At 33.4% G+C, this 16,780-nt stretch overlaps 1 protein-coding gene across 1 annotated transcript in view; it reads left to right on the top strand.

Annotated features, from left to right (window-relative positions):
* The window catches only part of USP34 (ubiquitin specific peptidase 34), a 233,373-nt gene that overhangs the window by 40,240 nt on the left and 176,353 nt on the right, over positions 1–16,780 (top strand). The window contains exons 3-5 of the mRNA XM_090281354.1: positions 59–467; positions 12,051–12,101; positions 12,258–12,407. Coding sequence (XP_090137480.1) covers positions 59–467; positions 12,051–12,101; positions 12,258–12,407 — 610 coding nt within the window. The remainder of the gene's footprint in view (positions 1–58; positions 468–12,050; positions 12,102–12,257; positions 12,408–16,780) is intronic.

Genomic DNA, 16,780 nt, shown 5'->3' with positions numbered 1-16,780 from the left:
AATTGTTAGTTTTCTAGGAAATATTAATTTATTGATTTTTTCTCTCTCTCTCTTATAGGCAATGTCTATGCTGCTTTAAGGAATATAAGCATTTGGAGATTTTTAACCAAGTTGTGTGTGCACTTATTAACTTAGTGATTGCTCAAGTTCAAGTGCTCCGGGACCAGCTCTGTAAACATTGTACTCCTATTAACATAGATTCCACGTGGCAAGATGAGAGTAATCAAGCAGAAGAACCACTGAATATAGAAAGAGAGTGTAATGAAAGAAGTACAGAAAGACAAAAATCAATAGAAAAAAAATCAAACTCTACAAGAATTTGTAATCTGACCGAGGAGAGTTCTGATCCTTTTAGTTTATGGAGTACAGATGAGAAGGAAAAACTCTTACTATGTGTGGCAAAAATTTTTCAAATTCAGTTTCCCTTATACACTGCTTACAAGCATAATACTCATCCTACTATAGAGGTATGTAAAAATAGGTATTGTGGATTTTAAGTAATACCAAGTCATAGTTAGTTGGCAGTTTCTAACTTATGAATAAATATAAATACAGTTATTATTGAAGAAATATTTATAGAATTCACTTATGCAAATAATTCCAGTTTCTCTAGACTATTTCTGTAATAACTTGTGTTGAACACTTGTTCAGCATAGTCCTATGAAGGGAGAGATTTATAAATTGAACTCATAAAAACTGAAATATTTGTTAATGATCTAAACATTTTGCTGATGTAGGTCTATGCTCTACTTATTGTTACTCTTTCAAAAGGTAATGATTGAAGACAAAGAAACACATAGAATTTTGAATTTCATTCTTAGAGGCATAGATAATAGAATTTGGAATTCCCTTCAAAAAAAAAAAAAGCTTAAATTATCGGTTACTACTAATATTAAATAATAGTATATTCTTTTGTAAATCAAGGTGCTTGACTCATTCTATTGGTAATATTTTTATAAGCCTTTCTAAGAGTTTAGTAACCCACCTTAGGTTTATTTAGGTAATGACATTTCTCTCTAAATGTAGTGAGAATTGAGATAGTTCTGTGGTAATGTATAATATTAGTGGGTTAAAATAAGTTATTATTTTTCATGATTCTGTGAATTGGCTTGGCAGTTCCTTTGCTGGATTTGTGTGGTCTCATTTATTCAGCTTCATTTACTTTGAATGTCTGATGGGTTTGAATGTCCAAGATGGCCTCACTCACATGTCTGACAGTTGGTGATGGCTGTTTAGGGCACCTTAGATTTTCTCCACATTGTTTCTCATTTTCCACAAAGATAGACTAGCTTCCTTACATGGTAATCTTAGCATTGATTCAGGAAGGCAAAAGTAGAAGCTATAAGGCCTTTTAACATCTAGCCTCTGAAACCACACAACATCAGTAGTGCCACATTATAGTAGTTGCGACGTAATTCACAAGGGCAGTTCAGGTAAAAAAGGGTGTGGTGTAGACTTCATCTCTGTGTGGGAGGAGAGATAAAGTGTCATTTTAAACTTTAAAGTACATTCTGTTTCCTCTACATTTTGGCATGGGAAGAATTGTGACCATTAACAAATCTACCACATGCTTTAAAAAAGAGTCTGCCTATTTTCTTGAGCTATTTGTTTTGTAACCTTCATACTGATTTCTTAAACTTCTTTCTTCATCTAGAAAAAATAGTCCTTTACTGAAAATATTTTCACATTGAATTGAGACTATGTAAATACATAGCCTGGGAGGTGGGTCTTTTCCCTATTAGAATGAATTCTCCATAGGAATATTTTAAATCAAATTGTGCTCCATCTTCTAGAATTCTTAGTCTATTATCTTGCCATATAGAAATCTTTAAATTGTTTACATGATATATTTATTAAACATTCTAAAAGTGTCATCTCAGAATCCTTTTTCAAGAAAATGGAGGTCCATTTGTGTAAGCTTGTTAAATTTTGCCTTAACACCATATATATAGTGTTTTAATGCCTTAAATTGACAATTGAAAGATGCTAAACGTAGTTGGGTTAGAGGCCTAGATAAGATGTGTGAAAGACATGGCATCGTTTTTTAGATACTTTCTCTTTAACAGTTAAAAATCTCTTTAACAGTAGAACTACAGCAATACTAGATCTGCTATTTTGTTTATAAAATCAGTTTGCTCATCAGTTTTTTAAAAATAATTTTCAAAAATGGTAATCTCCAAATGTAGGCATAGTCACACACCCCTATATTTTTTTCTTTTGGAATGAAGTGCTTCATTACTCTTTTGAAGGAATATTCCATGTGACTGCTTGGTGAAAAGCAATGATTCATGAGATCTTTGTGGTAAAATTCTAATACAAGAACATTCTTAGATAATTAAGGAGGAATCTCTATAGAATTCTGTATTCTTAAAACAGAATTCTGATCACCTCAAACAGAATTTATATGCTTGTTTAAAAAAAAAAGATTGGATTTATTTTTAGAAAGAAGGTAAGGGAGGGAGAAAGAGCGGGAGAGAAACATCGAAGTGTGGTTGCTTCTTGCATGCCCCCAGCTGGGGACCTGGCCCGCAACCCAGGCATGTGCCCTGATTGGGAGTTGAACCAGTGACCCTTTGGTTCGCAGGCCAGTGCTCAATCCACTGAGCCACAGTTGCCAGGACTATATGTCTTTCTTTAATACAGTATTCCTTCACTTATCGCGGGTATTAAGTTCTAGACACTCCCATGATAGGTGAAAATCCACGAAGTAGGAACCTTACATTTATTTTAGTATTTATATATATTTTAAGGCTTTATAAACCCTTCCCACACACTTATAAAATGTTCCCAGTCCCTTATTAACCTTTCCCACTCCCTTATTAATCTTTTCCACACTTTTATAAACACTACTTATGTTCTTAAACATATTCTACACTCTTATACCTATGTAACTTTAACAACATACATATACAGTACCGCAAAATCCTGCGATATAGCGAAAAATCTGAAATAAATAATAAAATATAATATTAAAAAAAAACCCTGCGATACAGTGAGGCCACGATAAGTGAACCATGATATAGAGAGGGACTCTACTGTATTCTGTTCATAATGGTTGTTTCTCAAGTTTCTAATGTGTTAGCAAAGACTTGTTAAAATTACTGTAAAATTTCCTAGTTTCTATCCTAGTGGCTGTGTAATTAAATATGTTAAGAGTCAGCTGTTTCAGAGGGAGAAAGTGAAAGAGACACATTGATTTATTATTCCACTTATTTACATATTGGCTGATTCCTATATGTTCTCCAGGTCCATCCATACAGTTGCAAAGGGTAAGACATTTTCTTCTTTTTTTATGGCTGAGTAGTATTCCATTGTGTAAATATCCCATAGTTGTTTTATCCACTGATGGTCACTTGGGCTGCTTCCATATCTTGGTGATTTTAAATAGCACTGCAGTGAACATAAGGGTGCTTACCTGCTTTCAAGTTAAGTGTTTTGGATTTCTTTGGGTATATTCCCAGAAGTGGGCTCACTGGGTTGAAAGGAAGATCCATTTATAATTTTTTGAGGTAGCTCCATACTGCTTTCCACAGCGGTTGCACCAATCTGCATTTCCATCAACAGTGCAAAAAGGTTCCTCTTTCTCCACATCATTGACAGCACTTGTTTGTTGATTTATTGATGATGGCCATTCTGGTAGGTGTGAGATGGTATCTCATTGTAGTTTTAATTTGCATTTCTCTGATGATTAGTGACATTGAGCATATTTTCATATGTCTATTGGCGATCTGCATGTCCTCTTTGGAGAAGTATATTTAAGTCCTTTTCCCGTTTTTTAATTGGGTTGTTTGGTTTTTTGGTGTTGAGTTTTGTAAGTACTTATAAATATTAGATATTAATTCCTTATTTTGTGGATGATCCCATTTGTTTATTTTTTCTTTTGTTTCCCTTGACTGGGGAGGTATATGTGATAAAATATCGCTACAAGCAATGTTCGAACTTTTGGTGCCTGTGTTTTCTTCTAGGATTTTTATGGTTTCTGGTCTAACATTTAAGACTTTGATCTTTGATCCATTTTGAATTTATTCTTTAGTGTGGTGTAAGAAGGTGGTCTAGTTTCATTCTTTTGCACATATCTGTCCAATTTTCCCAGCACCATTTATTGAATAAACTATATTTAGCCTATTGTATGTGCTTCCTTTCTCTGTCGAATTTCAATTGGCTTCAAAGGTTTATATTTATTTCTGGGCTCTGTATTATGTTCCGTTGATCTGTGCATCTGTTTTTATGCTAGTACCAGGCTGTTTTGATTTAGTATGACCTTATTAATATAGTTTGATATTAGATAGCGTCATTCCTCCAACTTCGTTCTTTCTGAGGATTGCTCTTGCTCTGCGGGGCCTTTTGTGGTTCCATATAAATTTTTGAAATATTTGTTCTAGTTCTGTGAAATATGTTATTGGAATCTTGATAGGAATTGCGTTGACTCTATAGATTGTTTTGGAGAGTATGGACATTTTAATGATGTTAAGTCTTCCTATCCATGAACACTGTATGTGCTTCCATATATTTGTGTCTTCAATTTCTTTCTTCAGTGTCTTAAATAAATTTTCTGAATTCAGGTCTTTTAAATTCTTGGTTAGGTTTATTCCTAGGTATTTTATTCTTTTTGAAGCAGCTGTGAATGGGATTGTTGTCTTAATTTCTCTTTCTGTTAGTTTGTTATTGGCATATAAAAATGCAACTGATTTCTGGATATTTTGTATTTTGCTGCTTTACTGAATTTATCAGTTCTAGTTGCTTCTTAGTTGAATCTTTGGGGTGCTCTGTGTATAGTATCATGTCATCTACAAATAAAGACAGTTTTACTCCTTCATATCCAATTTGGATATCTTTTATTTCTTCTTCTCATCTGATTGCTGTAACTAGGACTTGCAGTACTACGTTGAATAAAAGGTGAAAATGGACATCCCTGTCTTGTTCCTGATCTTAAGGGAACACTTGTAGTTTTTGCTTGTTGAGTATGATGCTGGCAGTGGGTTTGTCATATATGGCCTTTATGACTGTTTAGGTATGTTCCTTCTGTCCACTTGTCTGAAAGTTTTGATTATAAATGGGTGCTGGATCTTATCAGATGCTTTTGTTTGCACCTATTGTTATAATCGTGTGGTTCTTATCCTTCATTTTGTTCATGTGGTAAGTCACATTTATTGATTTGCGAATGTTGTACCAACATTGCGTTTCCAGAATAAATCCCACTTGATCATGGTGTATGATCTTTTTGATGCATTGCTGTTTTTGGTTTGCTGATATTTTGTTGAGGATTTTAGCATCTATGTTCATCAGAGGTATTGGCCTAAAATTTCCTTTCTTGTAGTGTTTTTATCTGGTTTTGGAATTATGATAATGCTAGCCTTGTAAAATGAACTTGGTGGCCTGATCTTCTCTTGAACTTTTTGAAATAGTTTGAGAAGGAAAGGTGTTAGTTCTTCTCGGAATGTTTGGTAAAATTCACCCGTGAAGCCAACTGGTTCAGAGCTTTTGTTTGTTGGGAGATTTTTGATTACTGCTTCAATTTCACTAGGTGTTATCTGTCTATTCAGATTCTCTGATTCTTCCTGATCTAGTTTAGGAAGGTTTTATGTTTCTAGGAATTTATCCATTTTTTCCAGCCTGTCCAATTTGTTGGCATATAGTTCATAATATTTTCTTAATCCTTTTTATTTCTTTGTTATCAGTTGTTACTTCTCCTCTTTCATTTCTGATTTTATTTATTTTGGTCCTTTTTTCTTCATGGGTCAGGTTAAAGGTTTGTCAATCTTGTAATCTTTTCAAAGAATCAGCTCTTGCATTTATTAAATTTTTGTATCTTTTTTTAAGACTATTTCACTTATTTCTGGTCTAATCTTTATTATTTCCTTCCTTCTTTTCACTTTGGGCTTTGTTTGTTGTTGTCTTTCAAGTTTCTTTCAGTGTAACTTTAATTCTATATTTGAGCTTTTTCTTTCTTTTTTTTCTTTTTTTGAGATAGGCCTGTTAATACTATGAATTTCCCTCTTAGGATTGCTTTCTGTGTGTTCCACAGATTTTGGATTTTTGTGTCCTCATTTTCATTTGTTTCAAGATATCTTTTGATTTCTTCTTTGATCTTGTTGACCTGTTCATTGTTGAATAACATGTTATTTTAGCTTCTATGACTTTGAGTGTTTTTCGGTGTTCTTGTGATTGATCTCTAGTTTCCTAGGATTGTGGTCAGAGAAGATACTTGATATGATTTCAGTATTCTTAAATTTATTGACTTGTTTTGTGTCCGAACACATGGTCTGTCCTAGAAAACATTCCATCTACACTTAAAAAGTATGTATATTCTGCTGTTTTGGTGTCAGATGCTCTGAAGATATTAAGTTAAATCCATTTGATCCAGTGTGTTGTTTATGGCTGTTGTCTCCTTGTTGGTTTTCTTCCTGAAAGTTCTATCCATTCAAGTCATTGGGGTGTTAAAATCCTCAACTGTGACTGTATTTCTGTCAGTCACTCTCTTTTTGTCCATCAAAATTTGCTTTACATATTTAGGTGCTCCTTTGTTGGGTGCATAAATGTTTACTAGGGTTATATCCTCTTGTTGGATTATTTTCTTAATCATTATATAATGTCCTTCTTTGTCTCTTACTATAGCCTTGGTTTTAAAGTCTTATTTTGTTGGATATAAGTATTGCTCCCTTAGCTTTTTACCCCTTTCTATTTGAATGAAATATCTTTTCCATTCCTTTACTTTTAGTCATATGTATCTTTGATTTGAGGTGGGTCTCTTGGATGCAGCATATAGGTCTTGTTTTCTTATCCATTCAGCTACCCTATGTCTCTTGGTTCTAGCATTTAAGCCATTTACATTTAAGGTGATTATTGATAGATAAATACTTGGTACCATTTTATTGTTAGACTATCCCCCCGCCCCCTTAAAAAAAAAATTCCTGCTTAAAGCAAACCCTTGAACATTTGTTGCAGTACTGGTTTAGTGTTAACAAATTCCTTTAGCTTTTTCTTGTCTGGGAAGTTCCTTATTTCTCTTTCAATTTTAAATGATAACCCTTCTGTGTAGTAGCCTCCGTCGTAGGTCCTTGCTTTTCATCACCTTGACTATTCCACACCATTTCCTTTTTGGCCTGAAATGTTTCTGGTGAGAAATCAGATGACAGTCTAATTGGCAACCCCTTGTATACAACTACTTGCTTTTCTCTTGCGGCTTTTAGGATTTTCTTCTCATCTTTAAGACTTGCCATTTTAAATCTCTTGCTCCTTGGTGTAGGCCTCTTTGGGTACAACTTGGTTGGGACTCTGAGCTTCCTGGACGTGTGTGTCTTTCTTGTTCACCAGATAGGGAGGTTTTCAGTCATTATTTCTTAAAATAGGTTCTCGATCCTTTGTTCACTCTCTTCTCTTTCTGGTATTCCCATGATATGGATGTTGTTACACTTCATGTTGTCCCAAAGGTTTCTTAAGCTCTCCTACTTTTTTAAAATTCTTTTTTCCTTTTGCTGTTCTGTTTGTGGTTTTTTTTATACCTTGACTTCCATATCACTGATTTGATCCTCTGCTTCATCTGACCTACTATTTATTCCTTCCAGTTATTCTTTATTTCAGATACAGCATTCTTAATTTCTGACTGGTCCTTTTTCATGGTTTCTATGTCTTTTTTCATGCTGTTGAGTATCCTTATAATCAGTACTCTAAGCTCTCTATCTGATAAATTGCTTGCCTCCATTTCATCTAGTTCTTGTCCTGGAGAATTTTCTTGTTCTTTCATTTGGGGTCTGGTTCTTTGTCTTCCCATTTTGGCTGCTTCTTTGTATTTGTTTCTATGTATTAGGCATATCTGCAAAGACTCTGGGACAGCCCTATGTTAGAAACTTCCTGTGATTGGCCCTGGTCAACCTGTTATGAGCTGTCAGTGTCCCACAGCTTGTGGTTCCCTCTGATGGGCCTTTTGTGTATAGAAACAACCAGGCTGCACACTGAGGCTGGCTTTTACCAGCACCAGGTCAGAGGGAGGGTCAAATAAAGTGACTGAGCCCCGGGAGATCCACCTTATTTGTTCAACTTAATTACTGTTATAGCCTGAAGCTGTATTCAGCCACCTAATTTAAGCTCCACAAGATGGGGCAGAGTAATTCTTTTGGGCATGGCTATTGCTTCTCCTCAGGATGATGCCACTTGGAGGGGAGTGCTTTGCATGAGAAAGATGGCCTCTGCAGTATGGGGAATGACTCAGCACAGGGATACAGGTGGCTGTTCCTTCAGTTTTCTCCCCAGAGCCAATAGTCCTAGATTCTCCTCCTGGTTCTCTAGTCCACTGGGCCCTCCCTCTGCTGGAGCCCAGGTAAGTCGCTGCAGACAAAATTTTGTGTTGGCCTTTTAAGAGGCTCTCTGCTTCTCCAGGCTTATCTCCTTGGCAGACAGCTATCCTGCTGCTTTTCACAGCTGGATGTTTTCTCGATTCCTTTCTGGCTCTGGTGCTGTAGGCTGGGGAGACCAGCTTGGGGTTTAGACCCCACACTTCTCAGTGGGAACCTCCTCACCACTCCCCACGCCCCCTTAAATATTTCTCCGTAACTTTAGCTGCCCCCAGTGGGAGCCCCAGCCAACCCTCTCATGCCTCCTCCGCACTCCCTACCAGTTAGATTGTGGTGAAGTGGTTTCTCCTGTCTGGCCATGATTCTAAGGCTTCTTTCCAGATAATGTTCAGCTGGTTATTCAGGATAATTTTAAAAATAATTTAGTTGTAATTCCAGATTGGTCCTGGGAGGAGGTTAGTGTAGCTTCCACTTACTCCTCCTTCATCTTGGGTCCTCAATATCCTTATTTTATATAAGAGGTAACTGATTTCAGAGGTTAAAAGTTTTTGTTAGGTTTGCACACCATACTGCTGAGAGAGTGCTAGAATCCAGGTCTTATTCTTTATACTGGCTCTTAGTCACTTCAGACTCATCTCCGTAACTCGTAAACATTCGTCTTTTTGTCAGTGATCTAAACGTTTTGCTGATGTACAGTATGTCTATGTTCTACTTGTTACTTTTTCAAAAAGTAATGATTGAGGAAAAAAGCACATAGAATTTTAAAATTTATATTTTATTGAATCTATCGGGGTGACATTGGTTAATAAAATTATATAGGTTCAGGTACCTCTGTAGAAGCACATGGAATTTTGAATTTATTCTGAGTGACATAGGTAACGGAATTTAGTATTCCTGTTGTCAGAAAGAATGCTTAACAAATTATCTGTAACTACTAGTTTTAATTTTTTTTAATCCTCACTCAAGGATATGTTTATTGATTTTAGAGAGAGAGGAAGCGAGAGAGAAATGTTGATGTGAGAAAAACCTTGATTGTACGTTTCCTGTATGCGCCCCTACTGGAGATGGAACCAATAACCTGGGTTTGTGCCTTGACCAGGAATTAATCGACAACCTTTGGTGTATGGGGATAATGCTCCAACCAACTGAGCCACCCGGCCAGGGATACTAGTTTTAAATAATAATATTTTGTAAGTCAAGGTGCTTGACTCATTCTATTAGTTATATTTTTTGTATTATTGTATCCATTGCCACTAGTGAATGGGGCCTCTTTTCCCTCTCTGTTCTCTTCATCCTTCCTTTCCCCCATGTTGAAGGTGATAATACTTTTAAAGATGTGGTATTGGAAATGAGTAATATTATTTTTGGTTGAAAGTTTTTTTGGGGGTCAGTTGTATACTTCTATTAATCCTGAATATGTAATTCTGTGGAACGAGGTATTGCCCTAATGTTTTTTCTAAGTAGATTGAAAAAGTATAAAAATTGTAGAAAGAAGAGAAACCACTGCATTTCTTTTAAATGTATGTATAATATCAGGAAGATTAAAGATATGTTGTTATTTTAGTTTTCAAATTCCTGAATATAGACTTGTTTTCCTTCCCGCTTTTCACTGACTTTTAAAATTCACCTTGTTTTAAATTTAAAAAGTTTGTTTTTAATTAATTCTTTTAAAGTATACAATTAAGTGTTAGTATAATTCCAAATTTGTATAACTATCACAATTATTTAATTGAAACACCAGTAACTTCTTTTTAAGTGAAAATTTTGTTCCTAATCTACAAGGCCTTTGATTCTTTATGGTTTGATCATGGAGTAGCATTTGCTTAATTAGAGATAGAATTACTTTCTAGTTATTCATTTATTTCTGTTTGTTTTTTCTTTTAAGGAAATAGGCAAATTCTTATTTCAAGAATTAGCATTGCATCATCTTATTAAGTAATGTGATGTTTGGGAAAGAACAAAAACTAAAATTTCCTGATAGATTTTTTTAGGCCTTTTTAGGGATTATCTGAAATTAGAACTTTTGAAAGAAAAGTCATATTGATTTAGCTTTTAGCAAGACTTCCTGGTGTTGTTACCTGTAGATTTAACTCTTACTATAATAAAAATATGATAACAACAACTTAGGATTTTGTCTTCATGTATACAGAGTAGAAATATAAAATGATAAAGCAATTCTTCTGAGCAGTCAAAATAGATGAAATCAAGTCTGTGAGTAGTATTTTGCACATCAAAAGAGAATTCTGTTAAGATTTTTTTGTGTCTATGTGAGACACTAGAAATCTTGACTTCTTTCTAATATTTCCAACATGGTTCACACAGTCCATGAATCTAAATATAATAATACCATAGGAGTTATTATATTTTGGGCTTTTTGAAGCTGAAAGTTTTGTTGAGAAATAGTTAAAACTTTAACTGTGGCTCTGCTCGTCTAGTACAAGGTTGGGAATAGAGTTAGGAAGTTCAGCACACTTACTTTGACAGGTGTTTTCACCTCTCTTAGGACAGTTTGATTATTTTGAAATTTTCTGAGTTTGATATGATGCTCTCAGTTTTGGAATTATTTCAGCAGGGGGATTTAAGTGTATAAAACATAACAGGAACGAATGAATGGGTTCCTTGGAAGCTGACGTTTTTCAGATGATAACATCTTGCTTTTTCTTACAAAATAAAATTTTCAGTGTGACCAAGAAATACAGAATATACAAAATATAGACTTAAAAAAGCCTGAACTTCTCCTTTTTATCCTGTCAAAAAAACAAATAAGAAAACATTGTTATCTAATTCGTTTAGATATTTCTAGATAATAAAATAATTATAAAATTAAATCATATTCATAACTTTATTTTTTAAAATGTAATACAAGATGTTATCTTTCTATGTCTGTACATATGGATCTACCTTATTTTTAACAGCTTTTTAAAGGTATAAGTTACCATAAAGATTACTTGCTTAAAAACATATAATTTAATCATTTTAGTGAATTTAAAGAGTTGTGCAACCATTACCACATTCCAGTTTTAAAACATTTCCATCATCCCAAAAAAGATTCCTCATGACATTTCACTTTATTGTTTTTGAAAGATGCCTAAAACCCCGGATGGTTTTGCCTCCATTTATTTAGCCATCCTATTGATACTTGTTGTTTTTAATTTTGAGATGTTATGAATAATTTCAATCAGCCTCTATTATACATACACTTTCCAAAACTCTTTTATTAGTTGTTTAGGCTAAGTAACCAGAAGATGACCTGCTGGATCAAAGGGAATGTGCATTTTAAATGCTGATGTATATTGTGAAATTGTCCTGCAGCAAGGCTATACCAGCTTATACTCTCACAAGAATGGATGAGTGTGCTTTTAGGTAGTTAGATTTATGTACTGAAAGCACATTGTATACTTTTGAGTATACCTCTACAGAATTCCAGAGTACAGTTTCAAAATCATTCAGCTAAGCTAGGTATTTTTAGAATAATTACTTCGATTCTTTAAGGAAAAGTTTTTGTTTTAAGATGGCAAAATAATGTATAGTACATAGTATAGAAAGATTTCTTTGGAGAAGCGTTAACATATACTTTAGAATTGAATCATGTTAGCTTCATTTAGGAATACTACTGTTTATGATGAGAAGCAATTGCAAAATCTTTTATAAAAAAATAAAACTAGTCTTTAGAAAATTGTAACTTCTACAGGTTGTCATTAAGTAGTTTGAATTGTATTTACTTTTTTTTTCTTTCCTTTTTTTAAAATTTTTACCCAGGATATATCAACTCAAGAAAGCAACATATTAGGAGCATTCTGTGATATGAATGTAAGTGTATGCTTTTTTTCTTTCTCAGGTTTATGGAAAATACTGTTTTTTTCCTGTTTTTTGGATGTATGTCTGATCAATATCTTCACAGTATTGATAATAAAATAAAAATTATTCCTGATTAAATTTTAAAATAATAATTTTTTTCCCCCTCAGGATGTAGAAGTACCATTGCATTTGCTTCGTTATGTATGTTTGTTTTGTGGGAAAAATGGCCTTTCTCTCATGAAGGATTGCTTTGAATATGGAACTCCTGAAACATTGCCATTTCTTATAGCACATGCATTTATTACAGTTGTATCTAATGTAAGTATTATTTGGAATTGGTTTTAATTTTGGGAACAATCTTGGAACATAATAACATGAATTTTATGTCCAGAAAAGGCAGGTTTTGAGTGATTTGCATATATAATAATTTTTTTCTGGATTATATTTTGAAAAAAATTGAGTACAGAAATGTTCTTAAAATCTTTATTATAATAAAGTTGAATTTGTATAAATTAGTGATGAATTTAAGGTGAATAGGTAAATTTGGCCATGTATCTCTTGCCTAAAATATAGGATAGGTAGCTATGCACAAAAGTTGGAATTTTTTTTATTGGCCTTTTTTTTGGTTACTGAAGTAATGATTAGTCTGGGGTACTGTTACAGTGTACTTGACTTCCCTTTATATTGTAAGACCTAATATTTCATTTGCTTCTGTAAAGATAATTCTTTTATATGTTGTGAATGTCAGTTAATGTGAAGCACATAGTATGGAAGCAAAGATAAGTATATTTTACTGCCTGTATATTAAAATTCAGCCTTTAATAACCTTCTATTCTGGTCATCATTTAAAGAAATTGGTATAGCAGAACTTAATTTTACCTTTACCAAAGCCTGAATTCTGTGTTAACTGCATTAGCTTAAATATTAACTAATGTGAAATACTTAAAGTATATATACATAGATGAAATAAAAATACACGGTAAAAAAAGAAAGACTCAACGAAATACTTTGTTGTATTGTTAACAATGATATTCTCTTTGCAGTGAAATAGTACCTTGGAAAGGGTACTAGCTTTACTAAAATTACTGAGTAGCTGGACCTCTAGGTTTCCATATTTGAAATAAATGATTTGTATTAAGGTTATTTTTAGTTGCCAAATTTCTTGGTTTCCAACAGGTTGAAAATACTACATGGACTGGCAAAATAGCATATAGGTTAAGAATCTAGACTTTGGATTCACAGTTGCTTTTGAATTTTTAATCTGAGCCTCAGTTTTTTATATCTGTAGAATGGGAGTGATAAAAGTGATGATCTACCTTAGTAGATTGTGAAGGTTTTAAGAGAGATTTAAAACTTATTTTAGCTCCTGATATATAGTAAGCACTTAGTGACTGATTCCTGTTATTTATTTTAGCTGTATCATTAAATATTTAGCTGACTCAGTCATTCTGATTCATCTTACTTGTTTGATAGGAAGTTCTATTCAGTTTGGCTTCTTTTGGGAGAAAGAATAAAATATAACCTTTTCAGTGAACTTAAATTCTGTGACATTTTAATTTTACACCCTAATAAATTTGAATAAGGCATATATATATAACTGAATTTGAAATTCAAAATTCAGAAAATAATTTATCAAGTTTTCTTTGATCAAAAGCCTGAATTAAAATGTATGCCTTGAATTTATTTTACTAATCTGCAGTTAAAAGTCTATTATATTATGGAATATTTGTTAAAGGCTTTACTTTATTACTATATCTTGAAAATTTTTGCTTAATAGTCAAGATTCTGTTTCATCTTTCTCTCCAGCCTTTTTATGACTGCTCATTTGTGAGCTGTTGTCAGTTTGCATAACTTTATCATGTAATTCTGAGACCGTTAAAGTTAGATTAAAATTAATCATACTGCCTAAATTAATAATGTAATTGTATATTACGGTCTGTTTATTTTTTCCTTGAGTATAACATATGTATTTTTTAACCAAATGTTTTATAACTATTAACTCTCACTTTGTACCTTTTCCTGATAACATTTTTGACTTAGCTCTCTCTTTCCCAATTTAAAAAATATAATTAATAGTTCCATGGAAATTAATAGCTTAAATTATAGTTCTTTTTGTAATCAAGGTATCTGTAGGCCTGTACTTTATTTTTTCAGTCTGGACTTTTTCTTAAAGGGCTGTTGACATTAATAAGCATTAGGAGTTTTGGCATGAATTCTTATTTTTTTGAGTCTTACCCACCCTGCCTGAAATTTTTATAAAAACCAGTGGTCACTTTAAACAATTAAAATGGACATTTATCTGCATTTCAAAAAATATTGGGCTTTTAAATTTCAGAATTTTCTAGCCACATACAAAATAACCTAGAATACAGTAGTTTCTTCTAGTGGGTGATCGTAAATTGCAAAACCTGGTCATTTCTTTTCTCATTTGTTTTCTTGAGACATTGGTAGCCATGCTGTTTCAGCTTCAGTAAAGCTGCACATCCCATTTGGGCATCTCTGATTTTATATCAGCTTTCACTCAGGAACAAAAACTTCTACATTTAAATAATGAAAAAAATATTAGGTTTTAGGGCCATCCTTGGGGAAAAGTAAACTCCATAAATTATAAACAGACCCCTTTTGGGGTAAGATAGGTAAGGACTGACCTTGTTGAGTACAGTATTCCCTCACTTATCGCGGGTATTACGTTCCAGACCCCTCCCGTAAAGTAGGAACCTTACATTTATTCTACACTCTTAAACCTACGTAACTTTAACAACATACGTATACAGTACCGCAAAATCCCGCGATATAGTGAAAAATCCGCGATAACTAATTAAATAGTAATATTTTAAAAAATTCCGCGATACAGTGAGGCCGCGATAAGTGAACTGCGATATAGCGCGGGACTACTTTACCTGCTTCTCCCACAATTGATTATTGTAAATCACACTTTGTGAAGAGAACATGTTTATATCATTTCTTGGAAACCAACTCATTCTATTTGTTTTCTATGGTGGTTTCCTTACTCTTAATGAGGAAAAGTGACTTTATCAGGTGGTGAGTGATATCTCCTAGAACCTGAACCTGCAATCCAGATCTTACAGCACAGGAAAACTCATTTTGCCCTGGGTCTGAATTATTAGCAAAGAAGCAAAACTCTTAGTTTATCAAGTTAAGGTCCAAATCTGATAATGTTCTTAGCCTGTACATTTATTTTAATTTCAAAAACTTGCTTCACTAGTTCTTAACACTTTATCAGATTTCTCAATTTTGCACAAATATTATGTGGATGTATTATTAGTAATGCCTGCATCACAGGAGAAAATTTATGTACTCGTATGCAGTTTTCTTTTTGCTTGGCTTTAGGTTTTCTGCAAAAACAGCTAAATAATATTTAGCTCAGGTAGAAAGTAGAATGCAGAGTTCTCATAGGTGTTTCTCCACTGAAATCCAGGGTGAGTTATGTTTGGTTTTAACTTACAGTATCCTACTGCAGCACCTAGCTCTTTGCCTGACTTAGTCATCTCAGACATAATACCTTTTGTTAATTTCAAACCGCCAAAGTCTTTAGGGACTTCTAATAAATAATCCACTGGAGTCATGGGATCTATTTTACTAACATGCATGGAGAAGGAGTGCAAATGAGGCTTAATAAAGAAACCTCACGAATATATGCTTCAGAAAACAAATATGACATTATTAAGAGATGTAATCAGAGACGCAAACTTGTAGGGGTTATGGCAACACATCAGTGAACACATTAATAGTTTTCTAAACTCTGTATCTCAAGACTACTTTTATGGAAACACCAATAATGACTTTTTAACATCAGAACTTAAGCTAGGGTTATACATTTTCATGTATCTTCACACTAGACAAGGAAAGTGGGTTTTCTGTTCTGTGAAGTTTTCATTTTTCCATTTTGTCAAAACTAGCTTTGTGATGCAGAATACTGCTTTGTGATGCAGAATACTGCCTGTTTTTCTGCTATTTTAGGGGAGAAGGGATTATTTTTTCTATTTACTGAGTTTTTAAACATTTACTTAGGAGGGCTTCTAAATTCAACACCAAGAGGGGGAAAGAGTAAGTCATAGTAGTTCAAAAAAATTGGAAAAGGACATATACTAATATTATTAATAGCATATGGAATTTGGTTCTTATAATGTTATATATTTATAGTAGTATTAAAGAGTGTAGTTTTTATAGAGAAATACTACTAGGTTTTCATTGTACCGCTGTTTCATGCTGTGTAATTTGGTTACATTATTTTTATAACATCACTTTTCTCATCTATCAGAGTGGAAATATTAAGGACTCAGTAAGTTGTAGCTCTAGTAAAATGTTTTCCTTCCAGTGCTGACATTTCTTCCTCACTTGTTTTTTTATTTAAATGTTTACTCATTTGTGTCTTTGTTTATTCCAAAGTAAAAGGTATCACTGTCCCTATTTTCATTTTCATCCCCTCTAAGGTATCTTGTGTATAATCGAAAGTGCACAAAATGATAACATATGGCACAGTGATTAATCAATGTGAATAACCCATTTAACCACTCCTCATACTAAGAAACAAAACATTAATTTCCCAGAAGTCTTCCTATGATTCCTCCAAGTCCTTATCCCATCTTTTTGCTCTTAAAGGTAAAGACAATTCATATTTTTATGGTGATCACTTTCCTGCTTTTCTTTATAGTTTTGTCATCTAAACC

This window comes from Furipterus horrens, unplaced genomic scaffold (assembly GCF_987537825.1).
Source record: "Furipterus horrens unplaced genomic scaffold, mFurHor1.1.pri manual_scaffold_6, whole genome shotgun sequence".
Classification (NCBI taxonomy): domain Eukaryota; kingdom Metazoa; phylum Chordata; class Mammalia; order Chiroptera; family Furipteridae; genus Furipterus; species Furipterus horrens.
This window is presented reverse-complemented; position numbering and strand designations above follow the sequence as displayed.